At 44.9% G+C, this 26,812-nt stretch overlaps 1 protein-coding gene across 2 annotated transcripts in view; it reads left to right on the forward strand.

The window, feature by feature from the left end:
* Nucleotides 1-26,507, forward strand: part of LOC117970220 (DENN domain-containing protein 4B-like) — a 55,321-nt gene extending 28,814 nt beyond the window's left edge. For both annotated transcript variants that reach the window (XM_059006439.1, XM_059006438.1), the window contains exons 10-29: nt 2,714-2,889; nt 3,095-3,195; nt 3,860-4,075; nt 5,554-5,699; nt 6,613-6,746; nt 7,233-7,347; nt 8,432-8,638; nt 9,350-9,478; nt 10,032-10,182; nt 10,741-10,896; nt 12,106-12,310; nt 13,754-14,024; nt 14,551-14,655; nt 14,923-15,098; nt 15,689-15,845; nt 16,557-16,802; nt 18,628-18,733; nt 19,741-19,906; nt 22,073-22,131; nt 22,536-26,507. In XM_059006439.1, coding sequence (XP_058862422.1) covers nt 2,714-2,889; nt 3,095-3,195; nt 3,860-4,075; nt 5,554-5,699; nt 6,613-6,746; nt 7,233-7,347; nt 8,432-8,638; nt 9,350-9,478; nt 10,032-10,182; nt 10,741-10,896; nt 12,106-12,310; nt 13,754-14,024; nt 14,551-14,655; nt 14,923-15,098; nt 15,689-15,845; nt 16,557-16,802; nt 18,628-18,733; nt 19,741-19,906; nt 22,073-22,131; nt 22,536-22,681 — 3,168 coding nt within the window. In that variant the 3' untranslated portion in view covers nt 22,682-26,507. The remainder of the gene's footprint in view (nt 1-2,713; nt 2,890-3,094; nt 3,196-3,859; nt 4,076-5,553; nt 5,700-6,612; nt 6,747-7,232; nt 7,348-8,431; nt 8,639-9,349; nt 9,479-10,031; nt 10,183-10,740; nt 10,897-12,105; nt 12,311-13,753; nt 14,025-14,550; nt 14,656-14,922; nt 15,099-15,688; nt 15,846-16,556; nt 16,803-18,627; nt 18,734-19,740; nt 19,907-22,072; nt 22,132-22,535) is intronic.
* The last annotated feature ends 305 nt before the right edge of the window (nt 26,508-26,812 follow it).

Below are 26,812 nucleotides of genomic sequence, written 5' to 3' on the forward strand. Positions count from 1 at the left end.
AAATCCTAATTAAATCCATTTTAATTCTAGGTTGTAAGTCCAAGGGGGGTCAATACTTATGCAAGGCCCTGTATGTATGTGTGTGTGTGTGTGTGTGTGTGTGTGTATATATATATATATACTCTAAGCACACTCTTAAACTCCGGGGAGGCGTTTAAGGAGGACACAGAGATGTTTTGGAAAATGCCATGCAAAATGCTAAAGCGCCCATCGCTAAATCCTAAAGCATCCAATGTATCACTCTCTACAGCTAATATATAATTCCTGTACCTTATAGCAATGCTTCAATATATGGAAGTTTAGTAGAATATAATGTAAAAACAAGAGCTGTCATCGAAGACTTCTGAATACGATCAATCAGCAAGCAGCTTGATCAGAGATCCTCAGAGGGTGGACCACGCCACGTGTAGTTAGCAAGTCGAATGATACTTGAATGGGGCTTTACCTCTGCTTTTATAGAACCTTTGCTCCGCTTCATCTGTCAAAGTCTTAATTAACTCCAAACATGAATCTGCCTTGACAGCTCTTCTTTCTGAGAGAACAATACATTCAGAAAACCCTGGTAACTCCTTTTCTTAAATTAATTGGTTATAATCTCATGTTCCACCCCTCGCTCATTTCCAAAGTATGTGAGGTGAACTTTTGAACTGATATTATTATTCCTTGGTACCATGGAGTTCCTTAATACTAAATAGAGTAAAAACTATGACCTCATTTTCAAGTTAATTAAATGAGATGCCTGTTTCTGCCAAGGTTCGAGTCTTCTGCACCTATAGCGCTCATTTAAGGAAACTCCATGTCATAAGTCAGCCAGTTTCCAAGAACTAATTTGCCTCTTCCTCTCAAGGTTAACACAGACAAACTTATTTCTAACATTAGGTGCTGCCTGTTCTCCCTTCTCTGCAATAGTTTTTCTGCTGGCTTAATATTCTTTAAAACACAGTTATTACAATCTTTTAACATTGTTGCAGTTTCACAAATGGTCAATTTGCATCCCAAAGATCAGCCTGATTCCAGTAGCTGTCACAGTCTTGGGTCAGTTTCTGCTCTCAGTGAGTCTGTCAAAGCCACCACAGGTGTGGGTGACAGTCTTTTAAAAGCCTGATACCTGCAGAAACTTCAGTCTTGTTAGCTGGGCTCCCATCTCTACATTCTCATTCCCATCATCAGTGGGCAAACTTCAAAGAAGCTAGTTCTGTCAAAGAGCCATGCATCTCTGCCGCATGCACCCTTCACTATAAAAGGTGCTTGCACCTTGAACAAGGGAAGACAGGTTTTAGGGTCACTCCTGGGCTCAGTCAGCAGTGTACTTGTGCAATTCTAAATGAACTGCAATTACAATGGAATTGTAATTGACCCTTGGCGCACCTTTGGATTTGTAGTTATAGCGTATAATTGACGAATTGCAGTTCAATTACACACCTTTCCAGGCTTGATCATTGGTTATTTAGAATAAATAGAGTGAACATGTTAATTTGGGTAGTTGTTTGTTACATTTTAGTATACTTGTTATTTATAATTGTAATTACTGCAGCATATTTGTAACTGTAAAGCAACAAAATGTCATTGTCGTTGTCATTTCAACAAACAATGCTACTGTAATTGTAATCAGAATTATAATAAACCCCATGTCTGATCTCGGGGATGGAAATAAGAGTCCTATTGCATTGCATTTTTTATCACTTCCTGGTTTTGCTGGGAGTTTAGTTTACCTGTTAACACTGGGGCTAATCAAACACATATTCAAACCTGGAATGGGTGAAGCAGCTGTGCAATAGGAGTCTTCTTCCCATTATTATTATTATTATTATTATTATTATTATTATTATTATTATTATTATTTATTTCTTAGCAGGCACCCTTATCCAGGACGACTTACAATTGTTACAAGATATCACATTATTTTTACATACAATTACATTATTTTTTACACATTATTTTTACATACAGTTACCCATTTATACAGATGGGTTTTTACTGGAGCAATCTAGGTAAAGTACCTTGCTCAAGGGTACAGCAGCAGTGTCCCCCACCTGGGATTGAACCCACGACCCTCCGGTCAAGAGTCCAGAGCCCTAACCACTACTCCACACTGCTGCCCATTGTTAAATATATCAAGACAACCGGTGTCTCTTTAGATAGTAACATGAAAAGTGACGGCTGGATTATACTGTGTGCACTTAATGCTAAGCGATTAAACCAGGTGTTGTGCTATTTTTGTCGAGGTTCAGTCAGAGATGGAAATACATCTGCGGTGTAGTTGAGCTGAAATTTGCAGAATAGACAAGCTAGGTCACATGACTCGCATCTCCCACACAACTGTCAGATTCAGTCAGTAGTCCTCTTGATGCAATGAAAAGAGCATTAGGAAGCCTTCTTAAAGAAGTAGTTAAAATACTGACACAGACAGCGCATCGACTATGACTGCGGAAATACTTGTAGAAATGAGATATACATTACCTATTATATGTGTTAGTAGAAGTTCAGTGTACAAATACAATTTTGTATAATAATTCTTGTTTTAAAAAAAAAAAAGTAAATTTTAGTGGCGTTCCGTTGCCTTCAGATTTAGGACCACATGACTGGATTGCATGAATATACATACAGAGTTAGACACCAGCCCAGAGTTTCAGGGATATTGTTAAAGTGTCCAGACACCTGGAATAAACCTGTTCTCTCCTGACCATGCCCCTCTGCCCCCCCCCCCCTCCAGATGACCTTCCCCCTGCGCTGGCAGTGCCCCTACATCCCCCTGTGCCCCCTGACCCTGGCAGACGTGCTGTGCGCACCCATGCCCTTCATCGTGGGCATCCACTCCAGCTACTTCGACCTCTACGACCCCCCCAACGATGTCATCTGTGTGGACCTGGACACCAACACCATCTTCCAGTGAGTGCAGCTGGGGCTGGAGATAGAGGGAGGGGGGGCAGGGGGGCTGAATAGAGAGGGACTAGACTGGGACTCTGTACAGGGTTAAAAAGTTCCACTCTCCCTGTACCGAGTCCTAGTAGAATCGGGGTGGGGGGGGGGGGGGGGGGGGTGGTGGCTGTCTGTACTTTGCTATCACTAACACCTGTTTTGTATTCCTGTGCAGGAATGAGGATAAGAAGGTGCTGTCATGGCGGGCGTTGCCTCGGAAACCATGTAAAGCGCTGCTGCACACGCTGGGGACACTCCACCAGCAACTGGAGAAGAGTGAGTGGAGAGAGTCTGAGATCCACTGCTAGTGCTGGGGTTAGACTGGAGAGAGTCAGTGGGATCCATTGCTAGTGCTGGGGGTTAGACTGGAGAGAGTCAGTGAGATCCATTGCTAGTGCTGGGGGTTAGACTGGAGAGAGTCAGTGAGATCCACTGCTAGTGCTGGGGTTAGAGGGGTTCAGAGTAACACGACGCATTACTATGTGGAATACATCTCTCCTCATTATTATACTTTAATGTATCTGTACACTTCTAAAGTCTTAAGCTTAAATAAAGGTAAAACTCCTCTTTTTGAAGGTTGATGCATTAGTTAGACTTTGATTAGCCAGACTGGACGGTCTCAATAATGCACCCTCCTGAGAGAAATGGATTTGACAATTGTAATGTTGTTGAAGCAGACACCCTGGGATCCTTCAAGAAGCTGCTTGATGAGATTCTGGGATCAATAAGATACTAACAACCAAACGATGGGCTGAATGGCCTCCTCTCGTTTGTAAACTTTCTTATGTTCTTATGTTCTTATTCTCTTCTTCTTTCTCTTCTCTTTACTTTTCCCCCATCTCTTCCCACAACCCCCCTTCTCTGCCTCCCCTTTTCTCATCCTGCCTCTCCCTCTCTCTCTTCCCCCCCCCCTCCCCTGCCTCTCACCCTGCTCTCTCAGTGTACACCCCTGCTCTGGAGGAGGCTACTCTGGAGTTCCTGCTCACGGATTATGATCTGATCTACGGGCGCCGCAAGCAGCTGGAGCTGGAGATCCAGGAGGCCTTCCTGCGTTTCATGAGCTGCCTGCTGCGGGGGTACCGCTCCTACCTGCTCCCCATCACACAGGCCCCCTCGGACCGGACCACCGACTCCAGCTCCCTCTTCAACCTGCAGGGTGAGTGTGAGGGGGGGAGAGGGGGTCTGTGTGCCTGCTGAGGGGTCCTACCTGCTCCCCATCGCAAGGGGGAAGGGGGGTCATCAATGTGTTATTTACTAACGCAGTTGAAACGCTAGTCTGCATGAGCATAGATATCTCTGTACCTGTGCCACACTTACAGTTTTGAACCTGCAAACCATCCGTCTGCTTCTCTCTGATATTGGTGCTACACCAGGAATAGCGGTGCATTGATGGAATTGCTTCCAGTCTGGGAAAGAGAAGAATGATCTCTTTGTTCAGTAGCACAGTGAAGGCAATCCCAGCCGCTGCAATGCTAGAGAGGCGCTGGAGAGTGTGCTGCACGGTGTCTCCAGTGTTTCTAACACAGTGTTGTGAATTCTGCACTGAATGTGTTCTGTACTGAGGGACCCTGAAGCAAGTTTCTCACAAAGTTTTCCTTTCAGCCCACAGCAGGCTTCTACTAATACAGCGAAGTTGTGTTTTCATGCAGGGAAAGAATTTATTGTTAGCAACAACAGTGGGAATCCGCAACCACTGATCGTAAGAGCCAGGGGTTGCAGGGGTGTATTTAGAAACATAGTCCAGGTGGTTTTGATATATTTATAAGAATCATAAATCAACTTTTACTCAAACAGTTTTCCGATTGCAAGGATGGAAATAAGATTCTCCTTGCACAGCAGTTTGACCCATTCCTGGTATATTAATGAAAATGCAGGGGGGCGCAGCTCCAGTACAGTTAATAAGAAATGCTGCAGTGTAATTGCAGTACTATGCAGTGCTACAGCAGGGATGAAAATAAGACTCCCGTTACATAGCAGTTTGATCCACTCCTGGCTTTACTCCGAGTTAAATAAGACACACCTGAGCTTCTGGTTTTGGGGGAGGTGTGCATTGCTGTGAAGGCTCTGGTTTTGGGTGGGTGCATTGCTGTGAAGGCTCTGGTTTTGGGGGAGGTGTGCATTGCTGTGAAGGCTCTGGTTTTGGGGGAGGTGTGCATTGCTCTAAAGGCTCTGGTTTTGGGGGAGGTGTGCATTGCTCTAAAGGCTCTGGTTTTGGGGGAGGTGTGCATTGCTCTAAAGGCTCTGGTTTGGGGGGGGAGGTGTGCATTGCTCTAAAGGCTCTGGTTTTGGGGGAGGTGTGCATTGCTCTAAAGGCTCTGGTTTTGGGGGAGGTGTGCATTGCTCTAAAGGCTCTGGTTTTGGGGGAGGTGTGCATTGCTCTAAAGGCTCTGGTTTTGGGGGAGGTGTGCATTGCTCTAAAGGCTCTGGTTTTGGGGGAGGTGTGCATTGCTGTGAAGGCTCTGGTTTGGGGGGAGGTGTGCATTGCTGTGAAGGCTCTGGTTTTGGGGGGGGTGTGCATTGCTGTGAAGGCTCTGGTTTTGGGGGTGTGTGCATTGCTGTGAAGGTTTTGGGGGTGGGGGGGTGCATCGCTGGCTGGGTGCCCTGCTTCACTGTGCTCCTCTCCGTCTCTCTCAGGGTTCCTGAAGTCTCGAGAGCGCACTCATCAGAAGGTGTTCTCTCTGCTCACCCGCACTCAGATGTTCACTCAGTTCATCGAGGAGTGCTCCTTCGTCAGCGACCGGCACGTCTGCCTCGAGTTCTTCGACGGGTGTGTGGAGAAGGTAAGCTGGCATGTGCGAGGAAATACATTTTTACTTTGTCATGTTTTAAGGGGAAACTCCATCGACGTTTCTTACGTGATTTAATATCCCTGCGTGTGTGTGCGTGCGTGTGTGTGTGTGCTGTCCATCATTCTATATCATTGCTTCTGCTTAGATTGTTAGTTAGGGCTTCCATATGAGTCCATGAACACTGGGACAGTTCAGGCTTTTCAAATCACAGCCCATTACATACTCCTGCTTTGAAAGGTACCTGAGACGAGTAAAACATACCAGAATGCCTTGGGGTGTGAGTTGAAAAGCCTGAGCTGTCCAGCTTTCATGGAGTCGTATGGTAACCCTATCTATTCGTGGAGCTCTCATTGATAGACCCACCTTGATGACTCATGAAGCCCTTGCGGGGATACTGAACCCAGGCTAGTTGAAATGGTTATTGGCAGCAGGGCTTGTGGCTACGAACCTTTGCCAAACTGAAACTTTTTAAAGACTCAAAAGTGAAACAAGACATACAAGGTTAATGATTTTTTTAACCTCTTACCAGTCTTCGCCCTTTAAGTACAAGTGACTTGTGTTCCACAAATACAAACTATGCCAACTTCTTATTTTTTGCAATGAGGAGCACGAAACCACGTTCCTGGATCCTCAGCTGATGCACTATCTTTGCACTATTGCACTACTAATATGTAGTTGTAGATATAACTTTTTATAATCCTAACTTGTTGCATCCTATCTCATATTGTATTTTAGTATTATTTGCACTTTCTGTAAACTATACTGTAATTAAACACCTGTAAGTCGCCTTGGATAACGGCGACTGCCAAATAACTAATAATAAAAAGCATTTGAACAGCCGCTCGATTCCTTGTGTGCACTCGGGGTTTGACCCCTTGTTTCCCTCCCTCTCTGTCTCTTGCAGGTGGATGTAGAGAAGCCGGGGCAGGTGCGCCTCATTGACCTGGATGAAGCGCACAGCGGGGAGCGCACCGTGTTCATCATGCCCCCTGAGGAGCCACAGGGGCCTGACGGCTCGGAGTGCCCTGCCCTCTACAGGTAGCACCTGGCATTTCATAATTCCTTTAACACACCAGAACGACCAAGGCGGTCATTTTGACCGTTTTTGGAATTTAAATGTAAATTGCGGTGCGTGCGTTTAAGATACGTAGCTGTGCTTTTCTAACTCAGGTGTGTCTTATTCGACTCATAGTGAAACCAGAAATGGATCAAACTGTGATGCAATGGGAGTCTTATTTCCATCCCTGCATATATTATATTAAGACCATTTGGCATTTTACTTATTAAAAACATTGAAGGACACTAAAGAGACTTTCACGCACTCCCCATCCCCCCCAGGGGCACTAGAACTAGGGGTGCTTTGCATGGCTTCCATCATATACAGGGGTTACAGTTTTGTTCAATGGCTTTCAGCACCCCCACTTTAAAAATGATTCCAGTGCCACTGGCCCCCACCCACCTTAGTGATTTCAATGCTGGAGGTACAGAGATCAGTTCAACAGGGTGTCTGTGTTTCTGTTGCAGGTACGATGTGTTCCCTTCCCTCAGGATGGAGCTGTTCGACCAGCCCCAGGATCTGCTCAAGGTCCAGGCCCGAGGCAGCGCCCCCAGCAGCCCTGCCCCCCGCAGGACAAAGCAGGTACTGCATGCCCGCTCCTCTATCCAAACACATGGATATCGGGAGAGAGTCATTTGATACAATACAATACAATTCAATTCAGTTCAATTCAAATACAGCATTTTTAACCAAAGAGTGGTTAAATTATATTAGAAGTATGGGGGTACACGGCTCCCCCTTTATAAGGCAGCTCTTTATACTGCGGAACCGAGGTATGACCCCACGCACCCCTATAATGCGTTTCCACCGGCAACTTTCATTCAGTGCACGATAGAGGAGCTCGTAACTGTAGATCCCGAATAAAGATTTCTCAAAAAATTCTTGTAATAGTAATATTATAATACAGCAGACTATATATGCTCACGTAGACAGCCAGACGGCAGTTCTGCAAGGAATTGATAGGGTTACAATAGAGATTTGGATAACACATACCTAGACTTCAAGAGCAATATTCTATTCAATACATACTGCTGTAAACTCAGCGGAGGCAGAGATAACAAACTGGCTTGTATACATATAAAGAATAGCGTATTGTAGGTTATGCTAACAGTAAAAGCATGTATTGTAATAAGCCGTCAAAATGAATTCTTTTGGCAGTTCTTGGTAGAAGTGCTTATAACTTTTTTTTTATTTTTACGATTTTGCCTTTCAAACGGCGTCAGGGTATTTAATACATGTATTTATGAAAAGTCAAGAACAGACAACCACGGATCTTTAACACACGCGACTTATTTAAATTCTAAAAATGAAAACTGTCTAAATGACTGCCGTGGCGGTTCTAGTGTTAAAAGACAAAAATGAAGTGTGTGAGGGAGACTATGTATTCATACCAACTATAAAACACATGTATTATTCTTTATTCAAGACCCATTTGGTGAACTATAATCTGTGCTGTGGTCTTGTATCCCGATACAAACGATACAGACCGGTATTACGATATGTCATGGAAAGAAAGCATCGCTTTTCATGGATACGCTGTGAATCATTAAATTTCTATCCCAGCTACAGCATTGTAAAGGGGGAACGCTGGCTGGAGGCTGGAACCGCTTTAAAACCAGACTGGGGGTGTTGCGCCGCACTAATAATGACTTCCCCGTGTCTGCAGGAGATCAAGCTGGCACAGAAGAGAGCTCAGAAGTACTCTGCAGTTCCCGAGATGTGGTCCAAGTGTCTGCTGGGGCACTGCTACGGGCTGTGGTTCATATACCTGCCCGTCTTCGTGCAAGCCGAGAGCTCCAAGGTGCGCGTGCTGCAGACTGCCTACGAGGTGCTGAAGCACATGGAGACAAGGAAGGTGGTGCTGCCTGACGAGGTGAGCCACACCCCCATGCCCCTCCCTGGCCCCGCCCCCACATCCCTGGACCCCCTCCCTAGAACCGCTTGCTCAGTTGTGAAAACACTTGCTCGGGAGACTCTGAAACAGTCATAATTAGTGTTTCTGATTTTGGCTTTTAACCAATAAACACTGCTAAAGCATATTAATCCATTCAGTCTTTAATATTTCAGGTTAGACAATCCTCTCTGTCCGTCCCTGTTTGAGGCCCCAGCTCCACAGCTGTCTCTTGCCATTGCTGATTCACTCTGATGCCTCCTGAAGCAGCCTGACCAGCAGGATTGTCCCTGCTACTCTGGCTCCTGCTCCACACACACACTGTCACGCCTCTTTCCAATAGAGCTTGCCAATTGCCTGAAATATTAGTGACAATTGCATCTTATTGTGATGACAAATGCTTTCAAGCTCATTCCAAACATGCTGAATTAGATTGAGATCTGGAGATTAGGGTGGCTATAGAAGATGTCATGCTCCTCAAAACTTTCAAGTCTGGTGGCCGGGTGCATTATTGTCTTGAAAGCAGCCATCAGGGTCCAGCATTGCTGAGTGAACTTGATCCAATGCCTGCTGTAAGTACAGCTTTTGTCTGAGTAATCATGGGACTGAGGGGTGTATTAGGAGAACCTGCCCTGCTAATGCTGATCCCCCTGGGATAGCCAGATCCTGATTGCAGTGTCCGTATGCCTGCAGGTGTGCTACCGGATCCTGATGCAGCTCTGTGGTCAGTACGGTCAGCCAGTCCTGGCTGTCAGAGTGCTGCTGGAGATGAAGAGGGCCGGCATCACTCCCAACACCATCACATACGGCTACTACAACAAGGTGAGTCCCGGGCCGCTGCATCCGAGAGACACACCGACACTGAAGCACTGGGCATGGAGGCGGGACGGGGGGGGGGGAGCTCTGCATATCTGCCGTGGAGATTGCCAGGACTGAAGCAGAGATGTGCATTGCCAGCAATGCAAAGGGAAGAGTGATGGCTCACAGTGGAGCACATGTCTTTGATCTAGCCTGTGTTGCACACGTCTATTTATCTGACTGACACATCGAAAAAATTAAAAGTATATATTGAAAAAAGTGAATTAGTGAGGGGCTGTTACACAGCAAAATACATGATTTGTACAATTTACTGTCAACATTGCTGCCTAACAGTGAAATAACCAACCTTGTGAATTATTAAACCATGACATATTTAAATGTAGGGTTCTTTACTTGAATTCCCCTTGCTATTTTCTGAGTCGTGCTTATTGCATGTTTTGATAATAAAGTGCCAGGTAGTTTTAAAGGAAATTGAATCGGAACTTAATTTTACTGGAACTGAAGGGCTATGATGATGTAATTTCATGCTGGGTGCCTTTCCTCCACTGTCCTACAGGCGGTGCTGGAGAGCAAATGGCCGTCCACTAATCAGGGTGTCCGTCTGCGATGGGCCAAACTGCGCAACGTGGTGCTGGCCGTGGCCCATTTCCGGCAGCCAATCAAACAGTGGCAGCAGCAACAGAGGATGGCATACAATAACCCCCCAGGTACGCCCTATAAAAGGTGCATGTCCCTGACAGATGGGATATAGATTTACATGCATCTAGAGAACAGCTAATTGACTTGTGAAGGGCATTCTACAGTGATGAGGTTGTATAATGGTGAGACTGCACTTAGAATAACATGTTCAGTTCCGGGCACCACAGTACCTAAGGGACATTATAGCCCTGCAGAGAGTCCTGCGAAGAGCAGGCAGACTAATCCCAGGGCTTAAAGGAATGAGCTGTGAAGACTGAAGACTTGCTTTTGAAGTCTTTACAATCTTACACAGGTGACAAACCCTAAGCAATACTTAGGCACAGAAACCAGGACCAGAGGACACAGTTGGGAATTTGGTGGTGGTAGACTGAGGACAGATTGTAGGAGACCTTTCCTCACACAGAGGGTGAGGGTGTGGAATGGGTTACCTAGCCATGTTGATGCTGAATCACTGGAATCCTTTACATTTTTAGTTCAAGGAGACTGGCAGATGCCAGCATGTCCCCCTCTCGCTCGGCAGCATTCTTGCATGCTTCAGGTCTTCATCCCATCTGGTTTCTCCTCAGATATCGTGGTGGATCGAGCCTCGAAGGCACACCCCCAGTGCAGTCTTATTCGCCAGTCAAGCTGGAGCGGGCTGAGTGACGACTCCAGCCACGAATCCCTGAGCGGCCCCCTGATCAAGAGCAACAGCCTGAGCAGCATGCGAGGCCACATGGAGAGTGAGTGTCACTGTGGGGAGGGGAGGTGTTCTCAACTAGCTACTGAGTCTTCCACATGGAGAGTGAGTGTCACTGTGGGGAGGGGAGGTGTTCTCAACTAGCTACTGAGTCTTCCACATGGAGAGTGAGTGTCACTGTGGGGAGGGGAGGTGTTCTCAACTATCTACTGAGTCTTCCACATGGAGGAGGGTTTTTAGGCAAATCATTTATTTAAGTACTACTATGAATTACTTTACCCAAGGCTGTCTGTGTTTAAACGGTAAATAAAATGTGCTGCAATACAGGTGTGGCCTTACCTCTGAAGGTACATTCATAATCAATGCATTTGTCAAAGATTTCTGTTCGGATATTTTTCTTCTGTGCAAACAGTTCTGATTTACTGTTTGTTTCGAATAGTTGATTCAGATCTTAATGAAATCTGCAAACTGTGTTGCATCCAGGATTTCAGGTGGTTTGGTAGTTTCACAGCATGTCGGTTCTGTTAGAGGTAACTGAACAGAGGTCTGATACGTTTGGGGCTGCAGATGGCTTTATATTGGCGTGAGTCGGAGCAGGGGTTTATTATTATTATTTTATTAATAATTTGTTTCTAGACCTAATGTACTGCCCTTGATCTACAGCAGCTCTCATATATGCTTCAGGTTCTCCTCTGCTTGTGGATCGGTGTTTGGTGTCTTATTGATTTGAACAATACCAGCGGCGCGCCAACTAGTCTGTGCAACAGGAGCGACGACACTGTTGTTAAGAGCACTCGTTTTTCACTGTTTTGGGGTGTAGAAAACTATTAATTCTCTTACTCGTCGAATCCTAAAATATTTCGTTACCCTACACTTGTCATGCAGTTCACGGAACAGGAAAGCATTATCTTTTTGGTACATGTTATGAATATAGAGTTACTTTTTGCAACCAAAAAAAAAAGAAAACACACATGAACCCTTGAGTGGGAGTAAACCAGAACCATAAAGAAGTGGTAAACGGTTTCAAAGAATGTAATCTAGTAAAGGTACATGCATCTTAATCAAATCCTGTCAACACCAAGAGGATAAAGAACAACTGATAAAAAGATTTGGCTTGTAACTTGTGTCTCTATAATAAGCGAATGTCCGTATTAACTGTGTCAACTGTTTTTGTCTACATGTAAATCCATTAACTGTGTATAAATGTGTTCTCCATTTCACACCCCATAATAAGCTTTGTTTCCCTTTGTAGAATCCAAGGACCTCCGGAGGGCCACCCTGAAGGGTCTGGGCACCCCCGGCAAGGACAGCGGCGCCTCTCATAAGCCCCCCAGTGGCCGGATGCTGCAGCGCAGCGAGGTGTGCCTCTCCACCTTCTCCAGGGACTTCGCTGAGACAGAAGGCCGAGAGAGGAGCTACAGCTGCCAGCCTGGAGACCCAGGCAAGCAGGGAGGCAGGTAGGCCTCGATCTTTAATCCATTTGAAAAGATTCACTGGAGATTTCAATTGAAAAGAAAAATGGTGTTCCAGTCTGCCTTTATATAAATATAATAAAAAAAAATAAGTAAAAAAAAAACTTTCACCTGTTCACTGTTTAAAAAATTTGAATGCATTTCACTGAAACAGTATTTTTTAGACCTTATTTGAAAGTTAAAGTTTTACTGAATGTTTATGATGGTAGACCCCGTTTAGCATTGACTGATATTCTTTCTTTTTATATATATAGACACACACACACACACACACACACACACACACACACACACACACACACACACACAGTGCTCCCTCACTATAACGCGGGTCTTGGGACAGGCAATACGAATGTCCAAACCGAAGAGCGTTATAAACGGGAGAGGGGGTGGGGGGCGCCGCGGGACACACAACACACACCTGACTAAAATACAAAATAAAATAACTCCCTCTCTACAATGCACGTATAGTGAAGCAAAAATGTAACTTTCCGTGAATTAACCATGCATAAAGCACCATGTAATCAACGCTATATTTTTTACAATAAAAAAGGTAACTTTCTCACTCGTGGATCATTTTAATTAGCAGTTTTTAAACTATAAATAGCCTGGCTAAACGGCGGTTAGGAGTTCAGTTTGAAGCAACAGACGAGAAGGAGAACAGGTTGGGAGAGGGGAAGAGGGAATGGGCTCGCCCCAGGTTTGACTGCCAGAGCAGGGCTGAAGCGAAGCATCTCCCGAGCTTCTCTCGCAGCAAAAAAGTAAATACATTAGGAAAGATAACCACATAATATGACCTAATATTGATTTAGTTATAAAACGAATGCTGAATAAGATGTCTGTGTTATAAAGTGCCAGCGCAGCTTTTCTTCAGTTTAGATACTGTATCAAAAGGGAGAGACAGAAACTGAAATTAGACTGAGAAGTTGTTTACAGTTTGAACAACACCGGCAATGTATTTACTATAGAAATATTGCATGAATCACTAGTATAGGAAATTGGGGGCTGTCAGAGCATTATATCCGAGGCGCGTTATAACCGAGAGCCTTATAGCGAGGGAGCACTGTGTGTGTAAAATAAATATACATTATATATATATATATATATATATATATATATATATATATATATATATATATATAATGTTTTTATTATTATTATTTTACTGAGTCAGTCTTTTCAGATACCTTTTTTTTTTAACATTTACTTATTAAGATCTCCCAGATACGGTAGCTGTTTTTTTTTAAATGTTTCCTCCTAATGGTGCTTTTACTTGATTTTCTTTTTCAGAATTCTTTAAATATGTGTTTTCTGAGGTGTGATTTTTTTTAAATTTAATATCCCCACCCCACCCCCCATCAGATAGCTGATTTTCTTATCCCCCCCCCCCACAAAAAAAACCCTGTGAAATTCTGCCCCCCCTTGCAGGCGGCACTTGCTGGAGCTGGAGAGCGGCAGGGGGGGCCGTGGGAAGAAGGTGGTTGATGAAAACTGTAACCACGTTCCGTCGCCGGGGCGGGGCCTGGCGGGAAAGCTGCAGAAGCTCCTCAGTCCGACCAAGCACCGGGGCACAGTGTGCCACACAGCCAGCATGGAGGACCGGCAGCACAGCGGCTCCGAGCACAGGCAGTCCCGCAGGGGCCACGTCACGGACAAGCTGCTGAGGGCCAAGGAGCGGCTGTCCACTGCAGCCTCCGAGGTAGGACCCTCCACATGCACGCAAACACAGAACATTTAAACTGAAATGCAAATTCTGCTCAGTGCTGAAATAGTTAAATACGATTTCATGCCTTTTAAATGGCAAGCTCTTAATTGAAAGGGTCAGAATTCAGCTTTAGTGTCTGCTGTGTGTGGGCTTAGGAAGAGGCAGTAGATACACATTAACCAATGAGGGAGCCCACTTACTGTACAACCGCTGTTTCAATGTAAATTACTTGAGGGAGCCAGTGTACTGTACAACTCCTGTTTTTCTTGTATGAAGAATAAATGTATTTTTTATAGTTGAATACTTTCTCTCCTTATTCCATTTAATGTGTGTCTCTTTAACAAGATAGTCCCTCATTAAAGGATCATTTGATCTTTGTATGCATCCTGTAAGCCCCCCATGGTGGTGTGTATCGTTGCAGCCCTTCTCATGGGTGTAGTGTCGCTGGTATTGCATCGCTCTCGTCTCCCTGTCCCGGTGCATTAGCCTCACGTCTGTTCTCATCCTGTGTCTGTCGCAGAGCTCCCTGTCTGCTGGATGCGACTTGGAAGTATCCGACTCCACCCCCCTGACCTTTCACCCCAGGAAGTCGTCCGATTCCAGCCAGGAGGTGCCGGGAATGGAGGTGAGGGTGATTCATACTGTTACAGAAAGTTTAAATATCCATAGCTTTGTATGTCATAGGTGTGGCTTCAATTGAGATAGAGACCAGGTATTGGTCTGTTTGTTTGATATGTCTACCTGAGTTTAGTATAAATGCACAGTGAAGGGGTAAACATTAAGTAGCTGTGCACTGCACTGAAGTTTAAACTGACACCCCGTGTCTCTTCTTTGTCCCTCACTGTGTGCGTGTGTCTGTGTCTGTGTCTCTCTCTCTCTCTCTGTCTCTCAGGTGCTGATGTCGAGCTGTTCGTTGTGTCGCAGTTGTAACTCTCTGGTGTACGATGAGGAGATCATGGCTGGCTGGACCTCCGACGACTCCAATCTCAACTCTAGCTGCCCCTACTGCTCTGGCAGCTTCGTCCCTCTGCTCAACGTGGAGTTCAGTGCCCAACCGCCAGTGCCCAGGTACCCCCTAGTGCCTTCCCACAGGCCCCCCCTAGTGCCTTCCCACAGGACCCCCCCATGCCTTCCCACAGGCCCCCCCCCTGCGCCTTCCCACAGGACCCCCCCTGCGCCTTCCCACAGACACTCTGCATCTTCCTGCAATTACACAGAAACTATTATCACATATCCTCCTGGTTTACAAACAGTTCTCAGTTTGCTTGCCTCGCCTTCCAAGAAATGTGTTACAGGTTCACTTCCTAGGTCAACCCGTGACCAAAGAAGTGCAAGTCTGCCTAAAATCAAGGCCTGCAAACAGAGATTTCTTTACCCTAGTATAGTACCAGATATCATTTTTTTAAATACAAATGCATGTCTGCTACATTACATATTTCTTTCAAACCCGGATATTTGAGACCTATACAATGGTCGGAAGTGCACAACAGGTGAGATTTATGGAATAATTGTCAGCTGCAGCCCCCCTAATTAATTCAAGTGTGACATTAGTCATGGAGGAGACGTTTACATTGCCGTCGATAGGAAAGTGGGACTGTCTCTTTAACGGGGGTCTTCGTACTGGTTTTACAGCGCGCTGTTACTGTGTTTGGTTGCAGTTCTGTGAAGGGATCGTCGAGTGCTGAGATCTCCCTGGTCTCTGACAGCGCTGTGGAGCCCCCTGCTGCTCAGGACTGCTTTCTCAATGGGCTGAGCGAGGAGGACTCTGCCTCGGACTGCAGCAGCCGCCTGTCTGACGGGAGCTCCATGGCGTCGGTGTGTACCCATCCGGCCTCACCGCTGTCCCCCTTGCACAGTAGCTCAGAATCAGCTTGAAGCAGGCAGTTCATTTCTTTAGAAAAGGGGCGGAGGCAAGTTTTTTCCAAGTGTTACTGCGGTGGTTAGAGGTAAAGAGAGACCCACGCTTAGATAGTTATTAATTTTGTAGAACGTGACTAGAGTTCCACAAACAATTGAAGTTGAGCTAGTAATAGTACTGCAGTGCTGACCCGCAAACCAAGCCGTGACTCATGCTAAAGAGAATTACTCTGATAACCCAGGTGCCTGCACAGCCCGTGTCACGCTGTACACTAGCACTGCACAGACTGGTTGTTTAATTATTCTGATTGAGCTCTCCACAGAAATCAGGTTAGGGTCAGTGGTGTCGGTCGGGCTAATTTACCATTCAGAGTGAAATGATTGAAGAAACAGCTGCTTGGGTTTGTGACGATCGCTGCTTTTCTTACTCTGTGGAGAACAGCGATCCACACAAATCCAAGCTGCGGTTTCTTCACTTGGAATGGTAAATTAGCCCAACACCAATGACCCTCACCTGTAGAGAGCTTGATTTACCTTCTAAAGAATCTTTAGTTGTTGAGTGTATGAGAATCTCTACCTGAATCAAGAGAACACAATATTGACTGTTTAAGAACTTGTAAACAATATAAAGTGTCAGTTCTGAGCCCCCTGTCTCCTGCACCCCCCCAGGTGCCCAGCAACGCGGGGGGCCCCACCCAGGGGGTGACGGTGGCGTACCTGAGCCCGCTGGTCCTGCGCAAGGAGCTGGAGAGTCTGCTGGAAAACGAGGGTGACGGGGTGCTGGCCCAGCCGCAGCTCATTGACAGCCACCCCATCATCTACTGGAACCTGGTGTGGTACTTCCAGCGCCTGGGGCTGCCCAGCAATCTGCTGGCACTGCTCTCCACCTCGCAGCCTGGCTCCCAGCTCACACAGGTAACACAGGGAACATAGGGGGGTACGGGGGGGGGCAGCTGGCACTGCTCTCCACCTCGCAGCCTGGCTCCCAGCTCACACAGGTGAGTACAGGGGGGCTGCTGGCACTGCTCCACACCTCCAGAGCCAGGCTCCCAGCTCACACAGGTGAGTACAGGGGGGCTGCTGGCACTGCTCTCCACCTCGCAGCCTGGCCCCCAGCTCACACAGGTGAGTACAGGGGGGCTGCTGGCACTGCTCTCCACCTCGCAGCCTGGCTCCCAGCTCACACAGGTAACACAGGGAACATAGGGGTGTAAGGGGGGGATGCTGGCACTGCTCCACACCTCCACAGCCAGGCTCCCAGCTCACCTGTGTGAGTACAGGGGCGCTGCTGGCACTGCTCTCCACCTCGCAGCCTGGCTCCCAGCTCACACAGGTGAGTACAGGGGGGCTGCTGGCACTGCTCTCCACCTCGCAGCCTGGCTCCCAGCTCACACAGGTGAGTACAGGGGGGCTGCTGGCACTGCTCCCCACCTCCAGAGCCAGGCTCCCAGCTTACAATAGGGTTCAATGCTGCAGTGCATTTACAATCTGAAATAAACACACAGCCATTTAAAGTGGAGATTTCAAACACAAACCAACTTTCAAGAAACCATTGGGGCAGCCTTGCCCAGCACAAAGCAAATAGGCACAACTGTAAAAGCAGTGGGGGTCAAGGTTGCCCCAATTGTTTCTACTAACTTGGCTTGTGTTTTTCATGCATTTTGATCTGCATTTATTATGCCTGAAAAACACAAGCCAAGTTAGTAGAAAACTTAGTATACGTTGAATATAGTTCTGTATACTTCTCGGGGGTTGGAGGCACTCGACTTCGTCTTGTGCCTCACAGCGCCCCGGGACGGCTGTATATCAACGTACTCAAAGCATACGGCATGGTTTATTTAGATTTCCAGAAAGCTTTTGACAGTCAAGCATAAAAGATTAATTCTCAAACTGAATGCAGTAGGGATTCAAGGAAATGCATGCACATGGATTAGGGAGTGGTTAACATGTAGAAAACAGAAAGTACTGATTAGAGGAGAAACCTCAAAATGGAGAGAGGTAACCAGTGGTGTACCACAGGGATCAGTATTAGGTCCTCTGCCATTCCTAATCTACATTAATGATTTAGATTCTGGTATACTATGACACAAAAATAGGAACATAAATTCACCTAAGAGTGTTGGGATCTACAAATTAAAAGTGAAATGGTGTTTTTGGCTGATTTTACTTTTCCTGTGCCAATACCCTGAAAACACATAAACTATCCCTGCTGTATGGAGTCTGGCAGTCTCGCGCTTCACTGATAACTACCGTTCCTCTTAATAGTGTTCAATGCTGCAGTGCAATTACAATACTATGGTTATACTACAGCAGTGGCAAAAAGTTTTGCATCACCTAGACTTTTAGGATTTAAATAAATAAATAAATACATTAACATAATGGAGATCTTTTATTATAATCCTGTAATCAAAACACTACAAAATGATATCACAAAAGTCTACCGGAAGCCATACTAGTAGTACAGTATTTCAGAATGTTAGACTTCAATGTCACATTTTTCAATTGTCAGTTTTTCATTAAGTATGTGGAAAACTACAAAGTGGTATGTAATTCAATATGTTATCATAACATTATTCAGCAGGTTTCATTCGACTTTGTGAAGCAAAATGTGTTATTATAGGGCGATGCAAAACTTTTGGCCAGAGCTGTGGGGTTGGGGTGCAGTGCCTGGAGCTGGCTGAGGAGCTTGTGTTCTGTGGTGCTGCTGATTTCTGAGCTGACCCGGGTCGTTTCTTCCCAGACCTCCCCTGACGAGAGCTGTGCTGTGCGGGTTCGACTCATGTGGGATACCCTGAGCCCTGACGTGGACCACTGGCCCCCGCTCTACATCCTGTGGAGGATGCACAGTAAGATCGCAGTGTGTCAGCGCAGGGACTGACACTGAATGAATGCCATTCTACTTGCTAGAGATCTAGACACCCTATCACCACATGAACACCGAAATGTACAGCCTAGTAAATGAAGACGGACCTGCATAAAGCTGGCTTGCTTGTAGGGACCAAGATGGACAAGGGAATGCAAACTTTGAACTAATATTAATTTTTTTTAAAATGCTTTCCGTGTTTTAAAATATAAGTTTAATTACCACCTTGGCTACTGGGGAGGGGGAGGGGGGCTGGCTGGCCTGGCTATCAAGCAAAGTATTGATAAAGTAAAACATGTGGTCTAAAGCATGACCAAAATACAACCGTGACCAAATACATGTCACAAGAACAGAGACTGTCGTGTTCGAATAAATCAGCTACATAAAGATGCGATGCCTGCAAAGGGGCCACGTTACACAAAACAGGAGCTAACCTTTTTTTTTCTTTCTTTTTATTTGTTACTGTTTTCTGTTGCAATAAAGAGTTAGCCTCTGTTTTTATGACGTGCTCCCTTTTGCAGATTTCTTTGTTTGGCTGATAACTTGTTTTGTACATTTGGTCAAGTACCGGTGCTTGGGGTGTTTCTAGCTTGGAGTTTAAACATTTCCAGGTGTTCGTATTTTAATGATTATCAGATTTCTGCTTGTCAAATCTAGAGGGCAGCTGTAGAGTTGAATCAGCAGGATGGGTGTAGTGTCATGTGATTGTAGTCAATATTCATTCACAGTGTCTTCCTTAGTCACTTCAATGTTGAGCACATGTCGTCTCACACACATGTTGCCGTGCATCATAAAAAGCAGCAGGATTCTCATGCATGTGGTATTTTTTAATCGTTGATCAGTTAGAAAAATGACAAGGTGAAAAACTTCTAATCCTAGCAAATCCTGCTGTGTAAAGGCTTGGGAAATGAAACAGGCTGTCACGTCCCTCGTGGTACTGGTGCAGTGTGTTGTGTGTCAGTTTTTCTCTCATTGTGCTGCCCTTGCCAGGCGGGGTGCCCACTCGCAGTCACGGCTGGCGGAGACACAACCACCCCTTCACCCTGGGCTTCCTGGAGGAGGTGCTGCGCTGGGTCGGCATGAACGAGGTGCACAAGGCCGTCTCCCTCTTCCTGGAGACTGTCGGCACGCAGCCCGGACCCCCGAGAGTGCAAAGGTGAGGGGAGGGGAGGTGAGGAGGGAGGTCCTGAACATCCATCTCCTCTAGAGGCGTGGTGTTGCAGGGGGGGGCGGGCTAATGGTTGCACTCTGCTGTACCAGCTGCACTGAGAGAGGAGACACTTTTTTGAGATCACAGGGGCCCTTTCAAACGTTTTATAAAGTCTCCAGGATGTGACGGCTGAAACAGAATCCATACAAAGTGATTCTAAAGACAAGGAGGAGGAGGAGGAGCTTCGTAAAGGGGGCCTCAATACTGAATACAGGGGCGTCCTTCGTACTGAATACAGGGGCGTCCTTCGTACTGAATACAGGGGCGCCCTTCGTACTGAATACAGGGGCGCCCTTCGTACTGAATACAGGGGCGCCCTTCGTACTGAATACAGGGGCGCCCTTTGTACTGAATACAGCGGCGCCCTTTGTACTGAATACAGGGGCGCCCTTCGTACTGAATACAGGGGCGCCCTTCGTACTGAATACAGGGGCGCCCTTCGTACTGAATACAGGGGCGCCCTTCGTACTGAATACAGGGGCGCCCTTCGTACTGAATACAGGGGCGCCCTTCGTACTGAATACAGGGGCGCCCTTCGTACTGAATACAGGGGCGGCCTATAAAAATATCAGTAGTGTCTAAAAATGCCTTCCATTTCTTGCCTGCTATTGTGAACAGACTTTAAAGTTATAAGTGTAAACAGTTGTCGGGATGTTAATGAAAAAATGACAGATAAGTTATTTAAACGGTTGTAGCAACACGGAGTGACGTGTAACCTCGGAACCTCGTTACATACTCTAATACCGAATACAGGGCTGGCTTCCAGTATTAAGGCTGTGTGAGTTTCTGCTGTGTAGAGACAGTGCATTTCAGTTACTGTCTTAATGTTTAGTACACTGCTGGATTCTAAGTTGTCCGATAAAAAAATAACCCTTTCCTTGCCGCACGTCATGTTTACAAACCATTCAATCTGATATAACTGATCAGGGCTGCGTTCAAATAAGCAGAGCGTTCTCTCATGGTGCTTTGTAACACATGTTAGCAGTTATTGAGCGGTCTGTTAGGAGCGAGCAGTTTCCATTAACAGCAATATATCACTGTGTATTAAAACAGTTGCTTTAAGCCAGTTTTGCAATGTATTTATATATTTTTTAATGTAATTACTGTATTTTTGTAAAGTTGCTGACACTTGTTTTGGTTTAGCATCTTGATGCGTGACTCATATTTGTCAAGTTATAAATAGTGCATGTTTCCTATTCTAATACAATCTTCACTTAAAAAAAAAAATATTTCTGATTACACATGTGTTGGTCATAAAAATCCATATTTGAAAAAAATCAATTTGCAGCCACCCCACTAATAATGCAGTTCGACCATTTTGAACCTCCAGCGAGGCAGCTCTGAGCTTGACTCGCTACTGTTAGGAAGCGCTGATGGCATGCGCGTCGTTCAACAGGAAAAGCCATGTAACGCTCTGGGGCACTCTGTCTATTGAACGCACCCCAGGGCTGGCCTTTGTTCCAAACCTGTTCTATACAAGGAGGCTGTGTGGTCCAGTGGTTAAAGAAAGGGGCTTATAACCAGAAGGCCCCTGGTTCAAATCCCAGCTCAGCCACTGACTCATTGTGTGACCCTGAGCAAGTCACTTAACCTCCTTGTGCTCCGTCTTTCGGGTGAGATGTAATTGTAAGTGACTCTGCATAGTTCACACACCCTAGTCTCTGTAAGTCGCCTTGGATAAAGGCGTCTGCTAAATAAACAAATAATAATAATAATAAATTGTTTAATGTAAACAATTAGCCCTCCATCCACACACTAACGTAGTTAACTATTCCAGTTGACCTGTTAACCCTGCTGTGGAATGACCCTCCTAGCCAGTGATTGGATACCCTTACCCTTAGGTTAGTTCTAGTAATGTAATGAGCTGGCATCTCAGCCCATTGAAGTGAATGGAGAAGCGAGGGCTGGACGCGAACCGCAAACCGTACACTTCAGAGACCAATGTGTCACCATTCAACTGGACAGCAAGCTCTGTAGCAGAGAGGTCAGCACGGGTCTTATACTGATGCCAGTATTATGAACTCATCAGCTGCTGGGAGGAGATGCATTACACTAGTGTTCTGTTCATATTGTTATTAATATGCTGCTGATCATCTTTTCTCCTCTGTGTAGGAGTCTATATCGAGAGATTCTCTTCCTAACCCTGGCTGCAATGGGCAAAGACAATGTCGGTAAGGTTTTTTTTTATTTTTACATCCATTTAGAAAGCCGTGTATCCACTGGTCGGGAAGCATGGTCAGGGCATTATACTGCACAGGTTAGAAGTATGTAGGTGTGAGTGCATCACAGACATATATCTAAAAAAAGGGGGATTCATTGACCTTCCCAAATCTCAGTCACTTCTTCAGAATTAGAGTGAAGGAGAAGGCATAATGGAAGCTGAGGATAGTTTAGAACAGAAGGCAGGAAGCACTTCTTTATCCAGAGTTATAAATGCATGGAATAGCCCAGCAAGTGAAGTAGCAGGATCTGACACATTCTGTCCTATAAAATGGATCCTCTTAGTAAGTGTATACGGTGGCTCAGAAGGGACGAGCGTTGATGGGCCGAACTGCTTATTTTTCCTCCCTGACAGTTGCTTTCGATAAGAAGTACAAGACTGCCTACAGCCGTCTGTGTGGCTCACTGGGGAAGGAGGAACTGCGCAAGAACAGAGTCCAGCCCCCCAGCACCAAGGCAGTGGACTGTCGCAAATCCTTCCTGGTGCCACTGGAGTGCTGATCCCCTGGCACGCCACATGAGGGCACCAGCGAGACATGGCTCAGGAGCAGCAAGAGAAAAGGGGAGGGGCATCAGAAAGCACTGAGGAGAGAAGCAGCAGAACTGTGAACCACCCCTCTGAGCGTGCCAAGGGAAAATAGTAGTAGTAATAATAACTTTTTTTTTTTCTTGTAATATATATATAATTTTCCATTTTATTGAACATTGGGGGAAGAGCAGCTAAGCTGTATATAGTTGATAATTTAATTAATGCAAGACGAATTACAGGGGCTCAGGAATATCTATGGGAGAGATTGACCACATTATAGCTGCCGATCCCAGATAATATTTCCATACAGTAAAACCTGAACTAAGTTCTGCTCTTAACCAGCTAGTACACCACAGAGCAGATTCGATGCAAGGGATTTACGAAGGCTCTGTTAATGCAGGTTTTACTGTAGAAACCCAGTAACCCTCTGCTGTATGTTTTGCTAGCTTAGTTTGCGTCCCCTGGTATTATTTATATCAGGAGTACGCTACTTCACATGCCTTAGTCTTAGTTTATTTTACTGCCCCTTTTTGTTTGCACTGAACAGTGGTGCAGTCGAGTCAGAACTTGCATAACAGGCAAGCTAAGTGACATGACTCCGCTCTCCCACACAACTGCCTGATTCAGTCAGTCAGTCTTCTGGATGCAATGAAAAGAGCATTAGGAACTTCTATTATGAACTTGAGAAGGCTAAAAATGCCTACGAAGATGACGGCCACAGACAGTGCATCGACTATGACTGTGTAGAAAATGAGACGTTCAGCATACAAGTAGAATGTGAATTCATATAATAATTCTTGTTTAAGGAAATCGTTATTTCAGTGACGTTCCGGTACCTTCAGATTTAGGACTGAGTGGCTCTTGTTACAAGTATATATTTTTATGTTTGGGTGCTTTGACCATGAGTTCAGGGGCTGCTCTTTAGTTCTAGTTGCCTGCCTGCTGTAGACATAATGTAGTTTCTCTTATTTTAGTAAGCACCAGCGCCATCTAGTGCACAGCCACTGTATTGCCAGCAAAACAAAAGGAGCCGAAGTGGTAGATCACTGGATGGCGCTGGCTCTTCTATAAAGACACTGACTGATCTAGCCCATGTTGCATATGTCTGTGGCAAGCAACTAGGACTGAAGAGCAGCTCCTGAACTTGGATTCAATGCACATTAACACAGAGTTTAAACACAACGTGGTAACTGCAAAAAGAACCACTCCCGATGATTGCAAACATCACAATAAGGTAAAGGGACAGTAAAAAAAAAACAAAAAAACATTTTTAACAGTTGTAAAGCTGCTTACGTCATTGTCTTTTTTTTTTCTTAGACATTTTTAACAGTTGTAAAACTGAACAAGGCTATGGAATATTCAGCAAGTCAATGTTCTCAGGAAAACAGTTTTGTATGGGGTTGGGAGTTTGTTACACAATTGATCAAAGAGTTTCGCATCATAGTTTGAAAGAGATGGTGATACTTAAAACTTAATAACTTAATATATTCGTGCTGTTTTAGATCCATTTTCTGTGTCAGTCAGCACATCCTGGTGGCATTTCAAGTTTAAAGCAGCCCTGTGGCCTCAATAGAGCTCTTAGAATCATGTCTGACTTCCAGCTGGTACACCAGAGTGTAACCATTAACCCGTCCCCCTGCAACACACAGCCTCCAATGGAACATGTGTAGTATTTCTTACATCCAATTGGGGCTTGAGTGTTGCAGGGGGGGCAGGTTAATGGTTACGCTGTAGAGAGAAGACATGTTTGAGAGCTCTATAGAAGCCACTCAGGGTGGTCTTTAAACTTTATAATCAGGAAATGATGACAGAAATAGAAAGTGATACAAAGTGAATGTAGAGAGAACGAAGCTGACAACTTTCACATGCCTGAGAGAGGAAACATAAACTGTGACACTGAACCTTTCAGTAACACCATGCTTTAAAGAAACACAAACCAAGCACTGAATGCCCGATTACACACAAGCCTGCTGGAAATGGCAGATCATTCTGTTTTATTTTATTTTTTCAACTCCTGTATAGCCGGTCCAAATTCCTGTTTGTCACAACAGAGTGTTCATAGAAGCTCATTCAGGTAGTATAATAAAAAATAATTCATCAGATTTTTATATATACATACATATATATATACACACACATACACATAGACATACACGCACGCGCACACACACAGAGATATGTAGATATACAGAGATTTATTCAGCATGTTTCAAAATTAGGCTTGGTTCAAGTTTTGTATTTTTAAACATATTTCTGTTTGATGTTTGTTAAGAGTGTAGTTATACTAAAAGAAACGTAGGTGTTGGTTTGATCACGCCAATACCCTGATAAGGCAGGTTTCATAGAGTATTTTACAGCACTGTAAATCGCAATTTTGGGTTATCCCGGAATAACCATGGATAGGTAGTTGATGCAATCCGGGGTCCTGGTGCTGTAAAATGCTTTAAAAACAAGGAGGGTGTGAAGCTTGATCAGTTTGACCCCCAAGTGTCTCTCAGTATTGTGACACATCCTACCCTTTTGAGTGTTTTGTATGTTTATTGAGGAAGCCCAGAAGCAGGTAGGCTTGTAGAGAATGTGATGGGGTCCAGTGTGGCTCGTATTGGACCCAGCTGTTACTGCTGTGATCTGTGAAAGCACTGACGTGTTTGTGTTTGGCTTGTCGCTAATTCTGTTTGGGCTTCTCCTCCAAGTAGAATCTAAGTCACTTCTGTATTTACTGTAGGAATTTGGATTATAGAAAAGAGCAGAGAATGTCAGGTTTGTAGCTAAAATCCAACCTGTCCTGCACTTTCATACACTGTGCACAGTACTGAAATGCTATAGCAGCCACAGTGCTTTACATACATCTATGTTTAATTATATTAAAATACATTATCATCCATGGATTTCCACATGGACAGTTTCAATTACAGCATTTTACAATTGAATCAATCATTGCATGATCCTCATAAAACAGTAGATTTTCTGTTAAGTTTTAAGATTGTATTTCTGTTTACAGTTTAAACCTTTGCCTTATGCAAACAAAAAAAGCACATATATAATATTGTGTCTAGTACCATGCCAGATAACAGAATTTGGCTGTCTGCATGCCTTACTTTCAGCTAAGTCTGTTACGCTTCCTGGGTCCCTTCACTTACCAGGGTCTTCTGGATCATGTTACTGGCTGGAAGCATGTCAGTCAACAAAGGGAAGCAGCTGATTGGTTAATTACAGGAATGAAGCCATTGAAGGGGCGGGGACAATTTCACCCTCCCAAATGAGCAAGGAAGTGCAACAGTAACTGAAAACATGGCTTGTGCAAACTGAGATTACTTTAACCAAGAGTAGTGGTTTAATATATAATGTGTTCTAGCACCTTTTTTGAAAACATGTTTCTTTCAAAACTGCACATTAGCAGCCTATATAAAGTTGGACAACTGGGAAACGGTCTGGAATTGATAGCATGGACCTGTGCCGTTTAGCTCTATAGTTCTTACAAGGGGAGGAGTCTAAACAGAAGCTCTTCCTGTGGGTAGCTGAGGGAGCAGCTGTTTATGAGCAGTATTTTTATGTTTGTGTTAGCTGTGTTGTTTTTTTATTACTCCTCTGGTTGTTTTTAACTTGATTTAAGGTTGTGAACAAGCTTGTCCACTGGATTCCACAGACTGACCTGGAAAAGGGAATATAAATGTCACTCTTTTATTTTTGTAAAATATTTATTGAAGATGTTTTCTTTTTTGTTCTCCTTGTGCTGTTCTGTAAATGCTACTGATTTGACATCGCTGACATGCTTTAAATGTATTTTTTATAAACCTGCGTGTGTTTTTGAGTCTGTTTTCTACCGGTGTCGGGAAACCTCAAGGTTGACTGTCTAGCAAGGAGTGCCAGGGGACAGGGTCCATAAGAGGGGAATTGTACCTACAAGTGACGGCCAAAAGTGGAATATTTCTTCTGGAAGTTGTTTCACCTTTCATGGAACTGCCACAGGGGGTATTTGCAGAAACTTGTCAACGGACAGGTGTGTTATTTCATGTGTATCTAACCCTTTACCTCATTTTAAGATAATTGTTCCTACTTTGCATCCATCTGTTAATGTGAGTGCCATCGTCACAATGTTGTTC

Source organism: Acipenser ruthenus, chromosome 32 (assembly GCF_902713425.1).
Source record: "Acipenser ruthenus chromosome 32, fAciRut3.2 maternal haplotype, whole genome shotgun sequence".
Lineage (NCBI taxonomy): Eukaryota > Metazoa > Chordata > Actinopteri > Acipenseriformes > Acipenseridae > Acipenser > Acipenser ruthenus.